The 24547-nt window shown below is 43.4% G+C and overlaps 1 protein-coding gene across 1 annotated transcript in view; it reads right to left on the reverse strand.

Moving 5' to 3' along the window:
- Positions 1-24547, reverse strand: part of LOC110954262 (adenosine kinase-like) — a 116606-nt gene that overhangs the window by 62330 nt on the left and 29729 nt on the right. The window contains 3 exon segments of the mRNA XM_051939961.1: positions 4304-4374; positions 4377-4411; positions 7874-8046. Of these exon segments, the coding sequence (XP_051795921.1) occupies positions 4304-4374; positions 4377-4411; positions 7874-8046 (279 nt within the window).

A 24547-nucleotide genomic window follows, 5' to 3' on the forward strand; every position in this document is an offset into this window, starting at 1 on the left:
CTGTGGAGCTGGCTGATCCTCCAGCAGGGCCGGGCCAGCCCATACATCCCACTGGCACAGGACGCCCCGCCAAGAGCCAATCACCAAGCCGGCACTCCTGACAGCTCATTACCACTCAATTAGGCAGGTGCACCTCCACGCACAGCCTTCTGACAAATACAGCCCTCCCAGATGCATGTTTAACATTCGAGAGAATTATATAGTGACAGCAAACACTAAACGCCTCACCCTTATCACTTGATTGCCTCAAGATTGAAATCCTATAATTGGCCCAGGCCAGCGGGAGAAAAAAAATAAATAAGCCAATAAATATGATGCAGTCGACTTGTAATTGAACAATTATGAATTCATATTCATAAGATGTTTGCTGGCAATTACAAAATGCCATCTGATTAGGCGCAATTTGAAATGACATTGTTCCGTGCTAAAGACACTGTGGTGTCAGCCTAATAAAGAGAAGACACATCATAGCGGTTGCTCGGCCACCGACATGACCTCCAGAGATGAGAGACATGCTGACACAGTGGCTTGGCCGGTGACAGACGGGACTTGGCACCCATCGCTCTTTGTCCCCTAAATCTACTGCTTATACTCGCTCGCGCTGAAAAATAACACCACCAAGGGTTGACTTTCAAATTTTAACACCAGTGGGCACAGATTGTACACATAACAAAACACAAGCAAGGCAAAAAAAAAATGTTGATCCCTTGAGAACAGATTCTAATCAAGATGAAATGATTTACAAATCTATTTAATAAGGCTTGCCAGAAGTCAAACTTGGCATGTAAATGCGGTGGGGATTAAATTTCATCGGCAACCAAGACTGTAACTGATCGCCTGCAGACAAAGGGGGAGCCTGCCAGTTTTTTTCTCCCCCCTACACTTCTCTTCCCTCCCTCCCTCCTTCCCTTTTATTCTCTCCGCTGCCTGCATTTTGCCTCGTGATCCCTCCCTGGCTATGTGGAAGGACAGGGGCAGTGCAGAGTGGTGCAGTACAGAGTGGAGAGGAAAGAGAGAGAAAAGACAGAGAAGGAGAGGGAGGAAGGAGGGAGGAGATGGAGACAGAGGAAAGGGAGAAATACTGGAGATAAAGAGCAGTGGTGAGAGGCAGAGGAGAAGGAGAGAGGAGGATAGGAGAGAGGACGACAGGGAGAGGAATCTCAAGGTCAGCGTGAGGACAGTGTGGTCCTCCGAGTTGGACAGAGACACAGCCGCAGTCACCTCTGTGCTAATCAGCCCTTCGGCTGGCTGATGAGGTGTCAGTTAGATGTGTGTGTGTGGAAAACCTTTCCCTTTGCTTTTTTGGCTGCAAATTGAAGGGGGCTGGTGGGGCGGAGTAACAATGTGTGTGTGTGTGTGTGTGTGTGTGTGTGTGTGTGTGTGTGCCACTCTGGGGTGTAAGCAGGCTGACGTGCTGCTTGTGGTGCCAGTACTGCGCTTTTTTTTTTTTTTTTTTTTGCTGCTTTTGCCTCCCTTTCGCCTCCTTTTCTTGCATATTATGCTACAGTGACTGAAGCTGAACTCAGCCTTCCCCTGCAGCGAGGGCAAGAATACAACTGCCAATTAATGCTATATGCAGTGTGCCAGTGTTAACAGTGTGAGGCATTCTAGTTCAACTTGCTGCGCTGTTTGAAATAAAAAAGGTGGGCTAGCTGTTTACCTCGGGCGTGGCTAACCCCTCGCAGGCTAACGGGGATTGTGCTCTTATGGCGCAAACGAACAGCGTCCACAGCTGTGATCAGGTTTGTGACCTAACAGCTCTGCAGCTTGTGTCTCATTGGGTGAGTTTTGTGTATCAGGCCAATTGGCAGCAGCGAGTGTCTCCTCCGTCTATCCTTGGGTTATTTCTGACCATCTGTGCCCAGTCATTAACAGGCCTTTTCACAGTCAATTGTCTTGTTTGTCTCCCCTCTTCTCCATTTCTGTTAGTTTTCACTGTGCATGACCATAAGACGGACCAAGAGCTTCTTTTTTTTCCTCTCTCTCTTTCTTGAATGTAAATGGCATAAGTTAGTAGAGGCCATTTTATTAGCCGAGGCTAAGGAGAACCGTGGAGACATAGGTTAATTCAAAGTGGCATCATGGAGGATGCATCAAGCAGTGGAGATCAAATTACAGGGCAAAGCGCTCAGTGGTAAGAAAAACAAGCCAGTGGTATGCTGCAGAATGTGTGCGTGCACGCTGTGTGTGTTTAACAGCAAATGTATGTGTGTCTGACAGACTAGAGAAAAAGAGAAGGGGGGAGGCAAAGAAGACGGCAAAGAGGGCCAAGAGGGGGGAGGAAGGGAGGAGGAGGGTGGAGATGGAAGGAAAGTGGGAGCAAAAGAAAGGAGGGGGGAGTCGAGGCTAACTGGGCCAGCATGCACACATCACCCCCACCAATTAGAGTCACTCATCTCCCCTTCCCACAATACATCTCCCTCTATTTCTGATGTTTACAATCATCAGAGGAAGAAATAACTGTACACAACGCCACTGCAGCGATGGCATTCTGCAAAAAAAAAAAAAAAAAAAAAGATATCCTCTGCCTGAAATGCGTTTAGCCATTCCTTCTTCCCCCTCACGCCTTTGTTATTGGTCTTTGTGCAATGATTTGCCTAAGGACCCAGATTTCCTAGCAACAGCCTGCCACCAAACATTTGGCAGGAGTTCAACATTCTCTCTCTTTGTGAGAAATGGCAGTGCTGCCTCCCTGCTCTGCGTCTGCCACCAGCCCTGCTGCTGCTGCCGCCGCCGCTGCTGGATGAGCCAGACTGGCTGCAAGAGCCCTCTAATAATTCTGTTTTCATCCAATCACACCACATAGTAGCAGGCACCTTGAGAGCCTCTGCCAGGAATCATCAATCACCTCTTTAACACACATGCTCCGACAAACACAGACTCATGTGCGAGCAAATAACATGCTAACGTACACACGTGCACTTTTCGGTAATTAAATCTACAGAGTAGAGTGTACGAGGCCGCACATACCACCCGGCAGCCGTTTAATGAAAATCAACACAAGCGCATTAATACACAGCTAAGGTTGGTACAGTGAGAGGGAGAAAATGTACAATCTGGCTGTAAATTGGGTAAATACATCTGAGTGCTCTCGACAAGGTTAATGGAGAGAGGAGGCCTTAGTGAACGCCGGTCTAGACACGCCACACAGTATTAAGTGGGAATAGCTGTGGCAGTGTATCTGGCTAAGTACTTTAGAAGTGCGAATGGGACTCTAATAAAGCGAATGATCCCCCTGTTTTGACAAAGAGGCCCAGGAGGGACGCCGAACACCACGTTTTAGATTCCAAGCACTGACAAACACCCATTTGTGGCCCTTCTATCCCCCCTCAAATCCCACGGAAGCTTTTCCCTGCGCGCAAGACTGTCGGATGTGGGCAAAACCCAACTGCCAATTTGCAGAGGATGTGCCATGTTTGCTAATGCGAAGCAGAGGCTAAAAATGAGACCACACAAACTCTGGAGGATGGACTGATGGATTTGCTTTCTGGCACGAGCACTAACAGGGTTTTTTTTTGTTGTTTTTTTTCTGGTGTTTGTTTCTGCGACTGGGCGGCTAATTATGAAACCTCCGTCATTATTGCACTACAGCACACTCATGTTTAGAGGGCTTGTGGGCAACAGGGGAAGCATTGTGAATTTCACTCGGGACAATAATCCAAGGAGTATGATGATGGCTGGGCTGTAATGCTGATTTATGCCGATAATGAACTGCTTAAAGACGTGGAATGCAGCGCAATTTCAGGGCTATCATCTTGACTCCAGATCAGAGAAAATGTAGATCTGCCGGAATTAAATCTAATCCCAAACAGTGAAACATGAGCATGGCGGGCCATCCTACTCCAGGAGCTGTAAGTGAAGACATTACCTCAGTGCAGCTCGAGTGTGTGTGAACGTCTGAGCACGCATCTGTCCTCCTCAATCTGTGCGTGTGTTTTGTCTGCAAGGGGAAGATTGTGTCGGAGGGGGTAAAGCCGAATGAACTTGCATAATCAATTTTCACACTTCCACAGCACCTGTTGGCTTGTCTTCACGTTAAAAGAATGAATGAATGCATTACATGTAGAACAATTTCACACTGTGCAGCAGCTTCATGCACAAAGACGAGGGGAAAATAGGGAAATGGAGCTGTATTGTCTCAATAGGTAACATAGCTCATTTCACTCGACAAAGGATGAATGGATATATTGACAATGCAGAAGGCGTGCTGAGGCATTTCCTGAATAAAGCCTCTTAACATTTTGTCCTCCTCTGGCAATGGAGTTGGGGAACAGTCATTTTGAATGTAGAGGGTCTCACTTACCGCAATATAATAGACCTTGGCTTTCTCCACCAGCTCCCAGTTGCCGTCCAAGTCCAGGTGTTTTTCCTTTTGTAGCAGTTTGCCGCTGCCAGGTTAGCAACAAGGGACCTGCCGAGACAGACCCCATAAATCTTCTGCCTCGCTTATCATCCATCTTAATTTTGTCTCAAAAACATCCTTAAAAACACTCAGGCCCCAGACTTTCCTTTGTTCTTTCACGATATAAAAGGATGATAATGGTTTCTAAGAATGTCTGAAGCAAGGTGAAATAAAGTTATCTGGGGCTCTTTATTTTTCTTCCCTTTATTTTTAAATGGGTTATCTCAAAACACAAAAAAACAAAGATTAAAAGAGGCAGAGGGATTTTCAAGGCCAACAATAAGCCACTTCCAAATTATTCATATTATCATATCACCTGGTGGTCCCTTGTTAACAAGGGTGGAAAAACAACAGAAATGCATTACTAAATGAACACTTGAGTTGAGTAGTGAGTGGTGGGAGCTGGAAAGTGAAGCAGGTGGCATTATCTTAACATAGCTCATTAGTCAGTCCTCGTGTGCCGTCTCTTTATGAGCGGCCATCAAAATGAGTGCAGCCATCATAGCTACTTAGGGGAAAACTGTTAGGCGGCCATATGACATGAGGGTGTTGCTACAGGAAAGGGTCTGTTCTCACATGGCGAGAAAAAGATGCTCACCACGGTTAGTGTCAGGGAAAAGAGTAGCAGTGTGCTAAGTTGATCAGAGTGTGATGACGAAGGCTGTGATGTGACAGCAGGATTGGGACTGTGTTTGACCTGAGCTGCAGTAATGGACTCAAAGGTTGGAACAAACATGACAGGCAAAATGAGCGTCATTACTGAGGAAGTGCAACAGACGTGAGCGGAGCAGAGCACCAACAAACAACAACTCGATCTAATGACATGATACATTTAAGAGGTAAAACTGAAAAGCCATAATAAGCAAGTCCAGAGCAAAAAAGCTCAAATGTCCCCCTGAGAATTCTGCAACAGATGTGAGTTCTTGCCATTTTTCTTTCAGAAAAACTGTTCCGCCTAAAAGAATGAATCCCAGCTTTACTTTATTTTGGTTTCCAAGATGAAAATATTACAATTCCCAACGATGGTGATCAGTCATAATAGAATAAAAATCATCAAGCATCAATCTCCATAATGAAATGTCCTTGTAAATATTGTGAAAAGGACTTTGTTTCCTTACAACTTGTCTTCTCAGGCTGTGCAGCCTCAAACAAAGACTAGCCAAGCTAACAAAACTTAGTACTTCTAATCTATCACATAAAACTCACCATTTGGTTTATGCAGCTTGTTGGCAGTGTTAAATGGCATAGTAGCAAGTACTGAGGTTATCTTAAGCCCTTTTCAGACACAAGATGCATAATATTGCCGGTTTGTTAATGTCACAGCATTCTGTCAGTCAGGCATAGTTCACTTTTACAGTAATAGTTTTCATATATAGCTTCATATAAACATACCTACAACAGTGATGGCAAGAGTAGTGGTCTTTGTACAACCTCTGCATGTGTGGAGTAGAACATACACATATAAACACAGTACATTTAAACTAACAACAGCTTAATAAACTGTCCACATAACTAATAATGTAGTATATAATGATTTGATTAAACACTGAGAATTCTGCCCATTTGTTCTAATTATCTAGCTTCTCCGTTAAAAATATCCTGACAGTTGCAGTGAAGCTTATAAACTGTGACTCTTTGTGCAACAGCTCACCTGTCTAACGTGAAGGAAAGTACATGATGTGATTTTCCGATAGATCCTGACCGAATTACTTCTGTTGATCCAAGTATGTAAATGTAGGAATTTCCTCACGTCGGAGGTGCTCATATTGATCTCGCTGCTGTCTAATGCTGCAGGTATTTATTACATTTGTAGGAAAGACTCTTAAAAACAACTGGAAGCAACAACTAAAATCCAAATGCTAATAACATCCAGTCAAAACCCAGATTACATTTATTATTGGTAAATCTCATAACGCTGAGATACTCTGCCTTCATCACAGTGAAGTTTTATATTTATGGACATTTTGGTTTGTAATAGATTTCAAACTGTAGGCTTAGAAAGGTGTTTTGTGATTTTTGGCAGCAAGCACTGTCTTTAGCTTCAAATATTGATTCTGAAATCCAGATAAACATTCCTCAAATCACTTTCCATGTACATTACATGTGCATGTAGTGCCGAGTGATACAGAAATTTTGCTTGGCTCGATCTAATAAATTGCCGTACGACTTTTGTGGAAATGTTGACCAGGGTGCAAATTTAGACATGAAGTCGATATTTTCAGGTTACTAGCAGATTAATGGAAAGGAGTGGACGCCTTAAAGGGGCTTTAAAGGCTCAGATTGGTGGAAAACTGTAGAAAAATAACTAGACAGGCTAGAAACATATGTTCCTCTCAAAGTAACTTTTTATATAGAAAAAAATACCTTTAAACAAGCTCAAATATTTAAATATGTTGAAAATTAGCAGTTTGTACAAGATAATATACAACTATGTAGCCACAAAAATGTTAAGCTTGTATTATATTTAAAAAGCTGATGCAGGACTGTGGGACTACAATCATCAAAAAATAAGAGATTCTAGAGGCCCTGTAATTGAACATTTGTTTACACGTGTAAGAAGTGAAGTAACGTCTTTCTTTATGGATAAAATGCGATTATTAAATGTGCTGTATCTTCTTCAGAGACTGGAACTGAAGTGATCAGATTGGAGTGGGGGAAATAGATTTTTTTCTTCTTTGAAGACTTGCACTAATCAAAGCCTGGGGGCTGTGACATACTGGCTCCCGATCCTTCAAAGCCATCACCCTTCCAATCTGGCCCTGCCGGCGACCTTTCCTCTGGCCTCCTGAGCTGTCTGTTAAACACCTGTAAGAAATATTACAGAGCTCGTCTCCCTGAGCACGGCACCTGACCTTTTCAGGTGTCAGAGCCCACATCAAACAAGCCCACTAAGACCGTTCAGCAGGGCGGGCTCCCGGGGCGGTCAGGGTCCAGCCGTTGACTGACTGACAACTCCAGTAGCAGCGGATAAAGGGCTGCAGAGGAGGGGAGTGTTTAGAGAAGGAGGTTATTGATCCACACCTGGCCTATCATGAACTGGAGCCCTTACTGTTAGTGATATTTGTGTGTGTGTGTGTCTACCTGCACAAGCTTTGACCTCTGCTGTCTCAGATGTGCTGATGATGATGCAAGCGCGAGAGTCGCCAGAGACGCTAAAGCCCCTTTTACAGCAGAGAAGGCTGACAGGTGAGAACTGGGATAGCCCAGGCATCCCTAACACATTGCTACTGTCAGCCTATAGATGGATGACAACCCACTGGGGCGGCAGAGACTGAGTGGGGGCCTGGAAAAACACACTCAAGCTGTTCTTTTTCCTTTTGATGTGTGAGCTGAGCTATGATTCCCTGTTATGACTTCCAGCCCAGAGAAGTCAACTGCCTGCCTGAGGAAGTAAAAATGAACCAAAATGACTCTTTCAAATCGGATCTACGGGGTCGTTTCTTGGTCAAGGGTGACGGAAAGGTAGCGAACCTATTGTCTCCGGTGATACAGGCCGCACAGGTACCGGTGGGCTCCTCGTTTTGCTCGTAGTAATGGGCATCCACGTGGGCTTCCTCGGCCTTCTTCTTCAGAATCTCGCCAAAGTGGTCCGTGCCAATGCACCCAAAGAAGGTAGCCACCTTATGGGGTTTCTGGATCATCCACTGGGAGAGAGAAAATAAAAACAGTTACAGTGAGCTCCGTTTACAAAATATAAGTCTGTTTGAAGGGTCAAGTTCAGCTAAGGCAGATGGCATACAAACTGTAGCTTCACAGCAAACATACTGCTTGTGATATATGAGGGCTGTGAGCTGTCGTAAACAACCCAAGACCAATTGCGCTCCACACAGAGGCACTATTCTCATCCAAGCACTCCTTCCTCCCTGTGTGCTAAAAACAGTCTCATCTCCTTATTTACACAAACCCCATAATTCAAGGCTTCATCCTTCTTATGCAAACACAGACTCTATGTGTGTGACAGAGTATGTACCAGCTACCACAGGACACTCCCCGAAACTGCTCGTTGGACGTTTTTTTTTTCCGGCCTCGACAGTCTTGATGTACTCAGTGACTTTTACCTGATGAGGGGGGTAGGGGCTGCTCAAATTCTACAGCGCTCAGGTTTAACCTCCAAAGATTTATTGACGTACACTACGTGCTGCTGTTTGCTCATTTTATTGCAGCCTCCTGTTTTGTTGCTGACGGGGGCCCCTTGTGAATGAGATGTTGCTGCTTTTGGGGATGACCTGTATATGTGTGAAATTAATCATTTCACACGACCAAATAGCATCTCGGTGGGGGAAGAAAAATGCATTTTCATCACCCGTCTTGAGATGCTCTCCCATGTTATTTTGCACTCCCCCCACCACCCTTTTCTGGTCTCCAGGTAACTAGTTCAGATAGGAAAAAAAAAAAACAATCAAACAGAAAAATAAAACTATCCAAGGGAAAGATTCATTACGTTTTGTTCAGGGTTCTTGTGTGTTTTCACGCTTTGCTGCATGATAAACCTTTAGCATTTATCAAAATAGTGCACAGGTTCTCTGTTATTAGGCAAATCAATTAATGGACAAATATTTTCAGCACTGGCGCCCGTGAAATGAACAATAATAATGTCACATATGCTACTCTATCTTGGTCCACAAGCGGTCCTACCATGTGTCATCTTGAGTCATGGCTCAGTCATTCAACCGTGCCTCCGACTCCCCACCTGGCTGAAATACACAAACATGTACACGCGCGTGTGCGCAAATCAAAGCTCTTCTTCCCTAACCTCTTGCTGCAGGCACCTCACACTTATCAAGGTCACTGGCTCGGGTACACGTCAAGTCCAATCTGATTTTCCCTTCGCCATGATGAGCTCCGAATCCAAGGTTAGGAGCTGCAGGCTGTAAATAATGACAGCGCGGCCCCTCCATTTGCAGGCCTCTCAGGTGGGAATAGAGAGGGCCACTCAGGGGCCTCAGCCCCTCTGATGACAGCATGGTGAATCACAGCAAACACCGACCTCACAACCATACCCCTCCTCTGTCCCCACACCTCCATCTGAACTCTCCTACCTCCTCCACCTCCTCTCTCTCTTTCTCTGACCGTCGGCTGTACTCTCACTGCCAGCTCAGCTTGTCATTTTACAGGGTCATTAACAGACACACATACACACTAACATATGAGTACACAGTGCACCCACGCAGGCAAAAGGCTGACATATACACACATCCAGAGAAATCCTCTCTTGTGCCACAGCATCAAAACTCCCTCCCTTCCTAAAAATAAAAAAAGCCACCCCTGCTTTTGCCAGAAGCTGCTCTCCCACTCCAATAAACACAAAGCAGCAATAGATAAGAAGAAAATGTCTTCATTATGAGCATGTAAAAAAAATGTATCTTGCACTTCTCCCCCCCTCCACCCTCTCCTCTGTGGTGCACAGGAGCGAGGAGTTATATCAATTCATTTCCATCCCTGGCACCCTGCAGACAATCCCTCTCCATTCCCAGATTATGTGAGATAATACCTCCATTATGACAAAAGCACTATTCGCAGGGTCGCCGAGAGGTCAACCAACCCTGTGCTGGGTATTCATGCTTAGTCACATCCCAATTATATCGCAGTGGCAGAGGCAGAAATTGGCAAATGTACATCAAGGCGCTTCATTACTGAGGGCCGCTCCAGTGAAATTAAGCAGCAGATGAGACAGAGTGAGATTTGCCCCCAGGCGGCATGTTAGAGCGAGAGAGAGAGAGGAAGATGGGAAAAAAGAGGGAAGCTGAAGTAACAGATTTTTGTGAAGGTGCTGGGAGCTTGTATCTCGCACAGCAGCTCATGTATATTTACTTAACTAGGGAGAACGCCGGTCCCCAAAGATTAATAAGATCCCATGATACACCACAGCAACATATCTCTAGGTACGTTTAGATACAGGAGGGAAACCTAATACAAACAAGAGAGGAAAATATCCCTGAAAAGCAGGGGGTGAAGATGCTGCAGAGCCTCACTCGCTACAGGCAAAGTGATGATAAGTATACATTATGTTAAGTGGTGAATAAGTCTGGCGTCTCTTTCTGTTTGGCTTCCATTTACCCAAATAATTTCACCCCCCTCTCCCTCCAACCCATCCACCCAAAAATGGCCCCTGGGCCGCCAGATAGCTATTAATTATGACATCTCTTGGTTGCAAGGAGCCCCACTTGGGGAGCTGACCTAGGCCTGCTCCTCAACACCCAGCAGCTGCCACTCTTCACTACGGAGGCAGCCGCTTCGCGTGGCAGCTTCCAGGAGGGCAATTACACAGCCCAGATGAGATGAGGCGGCTGAATGTTTGGGACTTGAGTGCTCAGACTGCCATTAGCACTATAAGCTATTACATTCCCTCCTCTTTTTTCCTTTTTTTTTTTTTTTAAACTCCCCTCCTCCCTCCTCCCATCTTCTCTCTCAGTTGCTGCTGTATATTGATGAAGTGGTAATGGGACCTCTAGTTAGATATTCCTCCTGTAAAAACATTGTCTTGTTTCTAGTCTCCCTCAGGGGTCAATGTATTCTCCCGGAGTTGCTGGGAATCATTTCTGCTCTATTAATGATGCAATTCCAATGCAATTCAGATCTACTGAAGACGGGGCACAGTGGGCCTTTGCGGGAGTTGATAGATGACGCCGTGTGTTATCCTGTGGCTCGACAACAAAGTGGCGCCGTCTCCGCGTCACGGGGGGAAGCTGCTCGGCTGTCGCTCGCGTCCACGATCACACTGCTCGGTTCAGCCTTAAAACGGATGAGAAGTGTCCATTCTCCCTGCTTCACCTCACCGTCGGGTTCCTCTTGAGAGGAGCATGACCGTGCCTGATGATGGTCACATTAATTATAGGCTTATCAACCTCAGCAAAAATTCAATAGGGCTATTTATAGAGGCCTAAAATAGCAGAGGCTGGGGGTGCTGCACGCCGGGGTGGCCTGTAACAGCCGTCTCTCACTCCACAGCCTTTCTCTTTAGAGCCAGAGGTGGAGGCTGATATCAGTGTTTCTTTTTACTGTGTAGTTAAAACAACTAGCAAACATCTGTCCATCAGGGCCTGTCATGGAAAGCGCTTTTATATAAAGCGCTGGTGGAGCAGAGGGCCCTCACCATGAGCACTGACATTGATGAGGTCTGGCAGCTTCCATTAAATCACTCTTTCCTGTAAAGTGCCAGGCATCAAAGCAACCGGCCGAGGATTTTTCACTCAATCAGGTAACACACAAGGCACCCCCACCCTCCTCCCCTGTCCTCTCAGGGGCTGGAGCCTTCTGGTCAATAACTCCAATCAGTTCAATTTCATGCACAGTTAGCCATGTTGGGGTTTCGAGGGCACGGCTCACGTCGGGGTTGCATATGTTGTTGTCGCTGTTGTTGTTTTTCTTTAATTTTTTCTCTTCCCTAGGAGGGTTGATAAGTGGGGTGGGGACCTGCACTGTGTAAAAGTGGAGACTGGCCAGGGCTAGCATGGTTGTTTTAACTCTGCCTCTACACAGCGGGCTCCTTGCCAAGCCATTAAAAGTCTCTGTGCTCTGCTTCAGTGACACAGCTAAAAGAATAGAGAGCAGGCGAGAGGGAGAGCTGTAAATGATCAACACGATAATGAGCTGATTATCAGTCAAAGGCATGGATAAGCTCTCTCTCCAGTAATTTCCTTTCAGATCAGTCAACCACATTCTCCTGTCTGCAATCAACACTCAAAGGGGAGGCATAGCATGTAGCCTGATGGGAACCCGGCCCAATATCAGCCTCATATTTCCAGATCCTCGTTTTTCTTCAATTCGGTGCTTGGCTCGTCCCTCGCTGACACACCAGCATGGTGGGGAGGTTTGTGTATCACTACTCGAGTCTGCTTTTGTAATGGATGTTTCACAGTTGTCATGCAGCTTTAGGCTCCGGCTGTAGGACAACATAAAGCTGACTGATGCCGAAATGCACTGTACAATCTATAAGCATTTGGATGTCATTTCCAATTGTTTTGACACTACATATTTAACAAAAGCAGAGGTTACAGAGCTGGGTTTTAGCTTAAAAAACACATTAAATTGAACTACTTCTTCCAAAGAATCATCTTCACTGACGACTGCACAAGTGGGCGAGACTAAAAAGTCCAGCCAACACAGCAATAGTGGAAAAAAAAAAATTGCAAATAGTCCAACGCTGCTGATTTTCCTATCAAGCTGATCCTGATATCCTATTGGGTTACACTTTGATCCTTCACTGTGCTATGTTCCTCCACAACAACCTGTTTCTATGGGAACTAAAACATATTGAGGAAGTAATGATACAATTTCAGAGGAGCGTTATAGTCCCCCCGTCCTCTGTTTCTCTTTTTAAATTGTACAACGGGATGAAGATGGTGAAACATTTCCTCATTAGTTGCTTTGCATTAAAATACTGCGCAAATGCAAATCAATTTGCATCAGCTACTGCTATGCAAATACACTGGAGGCCACAACAAGATTACATAATTAATCAAGAAGCTGCAATTTCATTGCTGATTCCCACCTAAGATGGCATTTGTGTTATTATAGTGGATGCAACAAAGATCCGTGCATGAATGGTGTAAAAATTTCATTTTTGGGGGGGGATTTCTGGATGGAGACACGCAAAAAAAAACAGCAAGAAGTGGCAGGAAGATGCAGGTGTTTTGTCTGTAACAGAAGCAGCAGAGGCAGCTACATACAGCCGATTGCCATCTTTCCTACTTTAGCCAATTTCTGGTATGATTTTCTGGAATTCTTCTTCTTCTCATGCACAAATTGCATTAAAATAGAGGGACAGAAAGTGCCACTGTGCCACAAGTGAAGGGGAAATAAACTGTCTCTTCTAGACGCTGGTACACCACCCCAGGGGAGTGATGTTAGACAACACGAAACACCAAAACAAACGAAGGCGGCTCACGTGTCCACGTATGAGTGTCACAAAAAAGGGCAGCGGGCGGGGAGGTAACAGCTCCCAGGAACAGCCCCTCCGATGATAAGCATCAAAACCCGATGACGCGCCGACACACTCCGTAGGTTCTGATGTTAAACGCGACAAGAATGTCCCCCACAGTATCTCTGCACCCTCTTCAGAGAGCTATCAAAGGGCAAGTTCAGTGAGCACACAAAATAAAGCCCTGCACCCCCCCCCCCCCCTCCCCACGACACACACACACCTAACACATCTCACTGCAGCATCTTCGCGCTGCATAGGAATCAGGGATGTGTCGCTGTCTCCAGGCGCCAAGTTTATCTAAAAAGGAAACACCTGATTTTTTTTTCCTGGCTCTTCTCATTCCTCGCCTCCCTTGTTAAACACACAACCTTGATTTTGTTTCTGTTGCCCGGAAGGGGTGAATTATTTACAGGATAAACAAGGTGATGTTGTTTCAGTCAGTCAGAGCCAAACTCCCCTATCGCGGCAACAGAGAGGCAGACGGGTTTACCTGGCAGGCATGAGGGGCTGAGCTCAGATACAGAAGCCAGGGAGCAGCTTCACAATGGCGGTGCTGCACAGTGATACTTGTCTGGGGGGGGGGGGGGGGGGGGGGGGGGGGGGGCAAGGAGGTACAAAAAAAATAAAATAAAATGCCTCCACACCAGATTCATGGGCTGGGAGTCCCAGACTGCCGGGTTGTCCTCTTTATCTGCAAAGACAATGGTGGCTATAAAAACACATGAGCTGATTTACTGAGTGTGAGCGTGCATGAAGTGAGGGGTGGGGGTGTTATTAAGTGATCATAAAGTGGCGTTTCTGTTTGCAGGGGGTTGTTGCCACACCGGGTTCAGGCGGAGAGATGATGAGGGACCTTTTGCAGCCAAAGCCTCTAATCCTATCTGTGGTCCACGGGCTCCAGCTGATGGGAGTGCAGCTGGACTCGGCCCCTGCACCAGGTGAATCAGTTCTGGCCCCTGCTTCCACAGCTCCCCTGTACGCAGTGTGGTGGATTTGCACGCTTTTTTGATCTCACGGAGGTGGCAGCCGGCCCCCCCTGCGCCGTCTTATACGGTGACAGTGCGGGTGATCCATGTTACCGAAGAGATTTTTTCTTCTTCTTTTTATTTTTTGAAACATACGCCAAATGACAGACCCAGTTGAAGGCTTAGCACAGGTCAGGCCTGGCTAAATTCAATGTGGCAGTGCAGAAAATTCACTTCAAAACAGTGCTGCTGGGGAGAAAGTGGGCTCTAATGACTGTATTTTGTGTCTAAATGTATCATCTGCAAACTGATGAGCAGAGATCACTCAACAAAAATGTGATTAATCGCAAATCTCCCGGTAGATCCATTGTCGGATCACCGATATTTATCACACAATTTGTTTAAGAGCAATTTAGACATATATGCAGCAGATTCCTGAACATAAGCAGCTTAAAACACCACTGCCACAAGCTCAGTGCGACATTACCGCAGCTAAATACTCGTGTTTTCGAGGAAATCAGGCTCGAAACAGCTGACACTTCACATTCATCAGACAAAACAGCTGTGCTCCCAGCTCGACCTCTGACCCAGTCTGCACGTTTGCAGCAAACTGATTCACATTTAACACATTGGTTTACTTTGACAGGGACACAATGGGAGGATATGATTCGGCCCTTGGCGCCGATCGAAAAACAACATTCCTAACGTCTTTACGCACTGTAGCAAGATCCCACTTATCATATTACTCATGCCTTTGTGTCCTTTTCTGCAGGCACAGAGGTTTCTCTTCATGTTACCAGCTGGAAATATCAGTGATGAGCTTCTCCGCTTACTAAGCTCGCCGGTGTAAAGGCGGTTTGTGTGCAGATTCTGTGGCCGGCTGGCTGCACAGGTAAGCAGAAAATAGCTCTTAGCTGCGGCCTGACCTTGAGAAGGATGCCATTCAATCAGCGAGCTCACTGCAGTAAAGGCCCTATCATTGCACTAATAGACTGAATCTTCCGTTCTGCCCGGATCACGGACAATGTATGGATGAGTTCCTCCTGCTTGACAAGTTAAAGGGGCAATTTATTCAATAAATTAAACAGGGAAAATAAGCCATGATGAAAGAAATACTGGTGCTGCCGTAGAGCGGGTATAGATTGAACTAGTGTAACAGTCTGCACACCTAATTTAATTTTCGGTTTATAGACATAACAGAATTGGATGACGGCAATTGACAAAACAGTTAAAATGCAAGACTGAACAGACTGTGTTCGTGTTCTCATTGCCAAGAACGAACATCAGAGGTGGAGACTGTGCAGAGCGCTCCTTATCTCCACCCCATCATCCAGTCGGAAGCTGACAGAGTCAAAGTAATAAGGATGAGATTTAAAAACAGTTGCCCGCTTTGAACTTCGAGGTTGTGCGATCAAATTCCACCTTATCAACTGGCAGCTTTAAGCAAGTTGTGTTATTTTTCTGACGGCTTACGGAGGGAGGGAGAAGGAGAGAACAAGCTGGAACCGTCGTAACTACTGGCTGCTGCAGTGCATCGTGACAAACAACGGAGAAAAACTTGGGATTTATTGCTCTGATAACCTTCCAGATTCCTTCAGCTGGTGCTGTACGCCAGACAACTCCAACAGAGTTATGCATCATTAATCCCCATGAACACTGCCAGTGATAAATAATGCTCTGCGTCCCTATGAAAAATAAGGCAGTTATTACCAAACCATAAAGAATGGTATTTGTATCATCACTTCAAGCAGATAATAATGTGAAGATACAATGTTTCAAGGATTCAAAAGCACACTGACAGTGACAGTAAGCTGTATATTCCTGCTCTCGTCAATGTGCAGCCGGAGAAAGAACTCACGATAAATAACCGCACTTCAGCAAATCAAAGATCTTTATATCCGCGCCATACTGCTTGCAATGCCGAGCAGACACTCAAGCTATCAAACACCATTCAGTACATAATAAACTAAGGTAAATAATGACTTAGCTCCATCGTTGCAATCATGAATAGGAAAGGAGCAAATAGCAGGTAATCAGTTCGAGCACAACAAAAATAAAGTATGTCTAGAAACCTGTTGCACGACGTTTCCCACAAAGAGCAGCTTATTTCACTCATCTGATCATTTCTCAAGGCTCAGACTTGAATCCGGTCCAACAAACATAGTAATACTATATCCCCTACAGGTGTAAATTCTTGGTGGTTAAGCAGTGCAAAAAAGAAAGTAGAGGGAACTCTGTTTGATACAGAGATGTTTCCAGCACCAGATGCTGTGGGGCCCTCTCTTGTGAGAAGCCGGGCGAAGATCACTTACTTTCCTATTGAGAGTTGGAACATAAATTCAAACCCTGCTATAAATCAAATATAAATTTTCAGCTCCCCTCACTTTCCCGGGGACGGCTGCAATAACAATGTCATTCGACTCTGCCTGGTTACCATTAATGCTCTGGATTCCATCCATGCTAATGATTTGGTTCTGTATCCTGTACGTTTCACAAACCCCACAGAAAAAGAGGGGAAATATTACTGACTTATTTAATGCATTACAGGTTAAGAGAAGAAAACTGGGGTCTGTGGCAGATGCTCTTTACATATACAGTATTTCCAAACTCTCTCAAAATGGAGCCTCCGTGCCAGATATAACACCCTGTGCGGCAGTAATTTTAATATACCGAAACTGGGCGACTACGACTTGAACATTTTTAGACAGAAAAGTTTCCGAGCCAGAGAGGACAATGCACTCCAGCTAAATCTAACTTGAGTGAAAAATGTGATTTCTATTTAGATATTGTCCTGTGTGCCAACAAGCCTTCCCCTCTGCCAAAAACCAAAATTCGATCTCATTCAGTCTAAATCACAGTCGCATAATAATCTTTAAAAACTGAGCGTGGGCCAAGACTGATTCACCTAACTCCCATCCCACACGCATATTTACTGGAATGGCCACATATCACAGTCTGAGCAGTTTTCATAACCCAAATATATACAGGCTAGTATCAGAATCCAATTCATATATTTGTTTCGCGCAGTGTAAACAGACTTTTTAATTCCAGTGAAACCATAACCCCAAAGCGGAGCACAGCTAGCAGATTCTGGTTGCAGAGCCTGTTTGGAGAGGGAGCCATTCTGGGTGAAGCACACTTTACTTTTTAAGCAAAAAGCAAACCAATTTCAGTGCAACACCTGCACCCTTCTGCCCTGTTGGCTTTGGCGAGGCAGATTCAATGAGTTTTCAGCCAACACTACAGGGCTGTGTGCCTGTAAGAATCTGCACTGACAGAAGGCTTTTACAGAAGAACCAAGGTCACCACTACAATAACACAGCACAGAGGATCTGCTCAGAGCCAGGGGGAAGAGCTGTGTCTCTCTCACACCCTTGAAATAAAAACCAATGAGTGCAGAATGATACCAAGTTCAATAAACTTAACTTCTCTTTGTAACCTCTGCAGAAAGACTAACAGCCATGTTGCTTCTTATGGTGTTACGCACTTAAGTATAAATCAACTGTGGGAATGGGGGAAAAAAACACCATCACTGCGACATCAATTATATCTCAAGACTGATGGTAGTGGCTTCCAGTTTAAGCAGCATTAATATAGCAGCGCAGTTATAATGTTACAGGCTACTGCCACACATGTTGATCTCTTTTGAGGGGGGGGTATGGTCACACAGCTGCCTTCAGAGAGCACGAAAACATATTTCGAGAGCAGAAAAGCGAGTCGATCTCAAGATTTATGAGCATCATACGCTTGACGTCCGGAAAAACAGAAAGACACTGTAATTCAGCCCAATAAAACAGAGGAAAATAACACACAGCAGTTGAAGTTGCTCTTTGATCGTTGATTTAATGCCAAAAACTCACCACTGTGTTTAAAAAATTACATATTGACAATTTTTCCAAGAAAAACATCCCTCCGCGCATTCAAATGGCTTAAGAGTGTCAAAGTTATTTTAGTTCAAGGGCCACATTTAGCCCAATTTGATCTCAAGTGGGCCGGATCGGTAAAATCATAACTATCAAAAATGAAAACTCCAAATATTTCAATATGTTTTAGTGCAAAAAAGTACATTTTGACAATGTCCACATTTAATGAACTATCTTTTTTACAAAACATTATGAAAAACCTGAAATTTCTGAAGCAAAATAAGTCAAATTTCAACAATATTATGCCTCAGTTTATCATTTGTATATTACAACTTACAGATTACAGTGCCTACAAAGGCACAAAAAAAATTAGTCGCAGGTATCTGAAACTGAACGATATAGTATTTTACAACTTATTAAGATCTAGAAATTATTTTAAATTCCCATTCATTTCCACATCTGTATAGTAATCCTGACACAAACTAAAGTGAAAACTATTAAAGAAGAAGGTCAAGTTATTCCCCTGCCTTGTAAATGTTTAAAATGTATTCATAAAAATACACAAAGGTTGTGGCAGAACATCAATAATAGGGTTCAACAAAACCAAACTCTGTCATACTGAAGCTGTTGAATAACATATTGTACAATGTTCAATGTCATTCACGTTTACCTTTGTAATTTTTACACTTTGCAAAGTCATCCTGCAGGCCGGTTTTGGCTAGTGGGCCTTATGTTTGACACCCCTGCTCTAGAATGTAATATTGGAGTAATTCAGCTGTACATGGTTGAGCTGGAAACCGATTCTGTAGAAGAATATTGATACAGAAAGCCTCACCTTGCGAGTTGAAGAATTGATTCCTTTGGTTGTGTACGAAACTCTTGAACTCTTTAGGCGGCTTGTCACTGCAGGAGCTAAGGGCAGGTACGAAGTGGCGCAAATTTGACTGATGGACGTTACTTCAGTTCTTTAAGAAGACTGTGACTCGGCAAAGACATCGAAAGGATAGAAAAATTATGCATGTCGACCAATCAGCGTAGCACAAAAGTGCCAACCCTTCTGAAGAAGAGGACTGATTTCTACTCCAATGAAAAGCCTGAAAAGGTCCTACAGGGGTCACTCCTGTGCTCAGAACACGCACAAAGTTCAGGGCTACGTTAAACAACATGCAAATTCCTGCAGCAGAAAACAGCGTTTTGAGACAGTCATCAGTACGCTGTGGTTTCAAGGTGGAAATATTCGTCATGGTATGTTCTGTAGCATTTAACAAAAAAAACACCATATGAACGTGTCATAAAGTAGATTTTCACCGGAGAAGGGTTTTATGATAATACATGCTACATTCAATAGTATTTGGTTTGGTTTTAGTTTATTAGTTTCACAAATATATCAAAATCTTGTTTACACATTTTCATAAAATCTGGGAAAATAAAAAACAGATCCATGGAACTCGTAACCGTTCATCAAAGCAAGTTTAAGAACATATGAAGTTCAGGTGTAGTTTTCCGATTTAAACAAGAGTAAATAGTGTATTTGTTGGTTACTTTTTCCATTTAATATACATTTGTTGCTCTACTGAGTCTTTATTACAACAAGGTGCTATCGTTGAGATTGACTCAAAGTAAAATAAAGTGTGCACTCATGGTAATGAAGGAACATCAGTGCATTGGTGTGACTTTTTAATGAGTTTGTAACAGAACAATGGGTGTACGGCACAAGCATAGAGAAACATCTTAGACCAAGCTTTGCATATGTACAGATAACACCTGTTAACAGCATCAGTATATTGTCAGTTGTGGTTTTCACAGGAGATTTAAATACAAAATCCTAATATCTCAACATTTTCTCAAGAACTACGGCACGGAAATTATATTATTCTTTACATACTGTGTTTGTCTTATCTATTATAATCCTGATAAGGATTTTGACTATTCAGATAAGGCATTTTTAATTGTACAATACTAAAATTATATCTAACAGTGATGATATTCTGACGATTATGCAGCTGTGGCAAAGCACCGAATGATCTGAATGCTTTCTAGTTTTTAATTGTTTTTCAGAGTGGTGTTAATTCAGCGCTATGATGTGTTTTGAGGATGTGCTGCTGTGTTGGGCTACATTTTTGTCATGTTTTGTTTTTCCTGGATTGAAAAGTGCCAACAACGATCGAAAAAATTAAAAAAAAAAAAAAATCACAAAGCACTCTTGTATCACATGAAAAGGGGTTTCTATTTTTCTGGTGAAGTCATTTTAAATAATTGTTAATGATGGGAAAGCCCCAGCAGGCTTCTTTAAAAGGTTGTCAGAGAAATGGCTAGCAGCTGCCAGCCACAGGAATTCAGAAATGCCAAACCAGCACTTTGTGATTGGCATAAGGAAGTTACACCCACTTTGTAATAATATGTTTCTCTTTGGTGAGGTGCCAAATGGGCCGCTGCCAATGCAGACATGACAGACTGATCAGATCACGCTGTACAAAAACATCAGGCCAAAGAAAACTGTAATTATTTGTCTGAGGTCGGGATTAGGTCGCCGTGAAGCACATAAATACAAATGAGATGTAACTTATAAAACAAATCTAATAATGGTGACTCCACTCCAAAAGCCATTTTGACGAACAAGCCTTAATTATAGTAATTTGCCTTTACATCTTTTTTCTTTACACATTTTCACATACCTAGTCGACCTTTTGACAAGGTAAAAGTGACATGCACTTAGGAATGGGGCAAATATTTTATGTAACTAATATTAACAGATATTATTTTATAGTATTCAAATAACTGACTTTGATACAGTTAAGCAGCATCATGATAGCAAATTCAGCATTTTGATGAAATATGGAAACAAAACCCTTTCAGAGGAAATTAGCTCAACTGTACAGAGGCTGTGGTCGTACATCTTCCTCGACTGCACCACACCTGCTCACATCCGGCTCTAATAACCCGTTCTGTCGGCACTGCAGGTGTACTCCAAGTATTTACCACAAATACATGCGACTGTCTGTTATGTTCCTCCAGCACGTCCTGTTTCATCTTCTGTCACCTCCCCATCTCTTATTGTCAATCCGCCCCCTCCCAGTCCAGGTCCCAGCCTTGATGATACATTTGCTTTCCATAAATCAATTTCTGAAACTCAGCAATTACCCCACAAGCGCAGGGAGTCAGAGGAAATCTATAAGTCAGAGGTCCTGAGGATGCTCAATAGTCAGACCTGTCACTTCCTGTCCGGCTGCTTCAAAAACACAGCAATAAAGCTCAGTGTTAAAGATAACGCGGGTCAATAATGGCCATCTGACTGGACACGAGGGCAAACGAGGAGCTAAGTGGCAAAAATGGAACGAACAACAAAGAAAACAAGAAAAAGATGCACACAGCAGCATTGATATTATTGTAATGTTCTCTTGCTCGCACATATTCTATTAAAATCATTTAAAAATCTAATTTGTTTAATGATATTGGTCCATCACCGAGAGACTAGTGAGTAATAAATCAATAAAATGATTAATTCATCTTCCACATTTACTAGCTTTGAGGTTTTCAATACACACTATACTATACAGCATAAACCGTTTTGCAGCAATAAGTTATGACAATTAATTATAGGTTACCACACACTGAACCTGAAGTTCTGCTCCCATTTTAAACTATAGACTAATGTGACAAACAGTTAATTCTCATTGTCAACTATTTTAGCAGTCTGCATAGGATTTTAACCCAAAAATATCCCCTAAATCACACCATTAATCAGAGAGAGAAACTACAAAAACTAAAAATATGCTGGATTTTCAACTGTCCACATGATCAGTAAATCTGACTAACAATCGTTAAATTCTACATGTCTCATTTTAAAAAATTGCCCAAAATAAACAATACGCAATAATCACATTCTGAAAAAGCAAAAAAAATTCTGAGCTCCAGTGACTGCGCTGTGACCAGCAGTCACCTAAGAAAAAATCTGGGAGTTCTCAGGTGAACTGTAGGATGTGATTACACAGAGCAGATAGGAAACCAGTATAAAAACAAATGAAAAGTGGTAAATATCTATAGTATGTTGAGTCACTATTGTGTTTTTTCCAGTACTGGTAGCACATGTGGGTATTTGTCTAAACGTTGCACATGTTGATTCCAGGTTTTTATCCATTTCTGAAATAAACAATCAATGAAATCCAATTTTTGTTTCTCATGATTTATGGCATTAGAACTGTCATGCTGCTGACAAAACTAAACAGGATAATTAGGAAACGGTCTCCTCTTGGTTCCAGGTCATAGGTTACTTGAGGCTCCTGTAACAACTTTTTCATGCAGGAAGTGATGCGTCCAAACAGTTGCATTAACACCACCAAGTGACATGAACAGCTGAGGTTCCTGAAAGACCTTCGAGACGTAAACTGTGATGTGATATTCCGCAGCTTGTCCCACTGCCACTTTAACGGCACCTTTCAAGAGTCGAGATTTAATTTCTTTATATGTTTACCTCCGCTTCATCCCTTCCCTGCCCCTCCTCTGCAACATTTCCCTTCTTTTCTCTTCCCTCCCTGGAGACAAAGCAGGCAGACAGCTCTAATAAACAGTGGCATGAAGCCTTACAGCGAAGGCGTATGCCGCGGCAACCGATGTGATCAATTATCGAGTGGCCGATTCTCTTTAATTAGAGGGTTTAAGTATTGAGTTAGCCTGGGTGGGAAGCTGAGAAGCAGCATGTAAACCAACCTCATTACACTGCAGTGATTCACCTCCCAGGAGCTGTGATCCACACAGTGTTTACACCATACATTTGTTTCTGTGGTAACATATCGAGTGGAGGAATGGCTTGGTGACAGACCCAGTTTTTTCTCTCTCTCCCCCCTCCTCCTCCTCTCCTCTACTCTCTCTCCATTTTCTTTCTTTCACTCTCCCTCCCACTCACTGCTGAAGAGGCTGTCACACTGGTTTGCCTTTTGTTGTGGAGAGTCTGGAGAGGTAGCACAATGTGTCCTAGTTAAAGCAGTGCCCCATCTGCCCGGCATAATTAGACAATTATGCTGGAAGGATCCGTCATTAATTCCTTTGTGGTGGCCAATTTCGCACCACAAAGAGGTCTCAGGTTTAGTTTTTCTTTGCAGATCTCTGTTCATTTACCCTGGCCCCTGTTATCGTCCTCAAGTATTGATACTGTGGCAACTTGGGGCAGGAAAATATTCTCCTGCCAATATTGACTGGTTTGTACTGTTGTAGTGAAAAGGCCAAGGGGAATATTGGCTGCTGTCTCGTGCTGAATAAAAACAAGCAGCGAGGAAACAGCAATGTGAAAACACAGGCAGACACACAACAAACAACCATAGTTAATACACCGAGGTTAGGTAAGCTGATGAAATATGCATCACGTGGAATGACCCAGACGACTCTGAGCGGCAAAATCTTCTTTAGTTTAAAAAGCAAATGCCAGTTTTACCTGATGGAGCACCACCAATTAAAACTGAATTTGATCAGTTATGTCCATGTTGAAACGATGAAACACAGAACAAACACCGGATCCACAACTTTTCAGAAATATTGATCTGTTTTGTGGGGTCACACCTGAGTCAATAGTAAGCTAGCGAATATTCATATTATTTCGTGGACGGAATCTATGATTAGTTGGTTGTCAAGTGGCAGTTGAACAGGCAACTTTCAGGTCAGTCACAGTTATTCATTTGCAGCTAAAACATTTAAGTATTCACTTATGAAGGTAGTGTTTTGTTTTAGGGACGAAAGAAATATCAATTTTTAATAATCAAGGAGACCGATATACAATATTCAAAATGTTATTATCAAAATTTACGGTAACGAACTGCAACAGAAAGCTTCGTTGACTTTAGGGCCGCACAATAAATGGTTGCAGGATCAACACTGCGAAGTGAACATGTGCAATAGTCACGTTGCAGGAAGGCAAATTAGCTAAAACACACTCATTTTTATGCTGTTTGATACAAAAAGAAAACCCACACAGTTCTCAATCCCAGGACTGTTCTACAGGAGGCATCTGTCTGATAGAAAATCATTTATTCTAGTTTAAGGGTTCTTGGATGCACTGAGTTTTATATCTGTATTTAAGAGTTTGTTAACATGTAGGCACCACATGTGCAGTGCAAGATAAGCAAGAAAAAGAGAGAAATTCTGAAAAGGACAGTTTGGTTGCAAAAACAAATGCAGCTAGCTAGCAATTGGTGCTGCTGCATGAGACAACAAAAACTATGTTTTTTGTAAATCAGCGCTACAAAGCTCTGCGTGACGAATGTATTTTGAATGTCATTGCTGATGTTACACCATATAACAAAGTTTACAAAGTTTTCAGATTATCAAAATTATTACATTTTTTGATGAATATGCACTCCCTGGCATGGCTCAGTGGGTAGAGTGGCCGTCTTGTAACTGGAAG

Source organism: Acanthochromis polyacanthus, chromosome 19 (assembly GCF_021347895.1).
Source record: "Acanthochromis polyacanthus isolate Apoly-LR-REF ecotype Palm Island chromosome 19, KAUST_Apoly_ChrSc, whole genome shotgun sequence".
NCBI classification, from domain to species: Eukaryota; Metazoa; Chordata; class Actinopteri; family Pomacentridae; genus Acanthochromis; species Acanthochromis polyacanthus.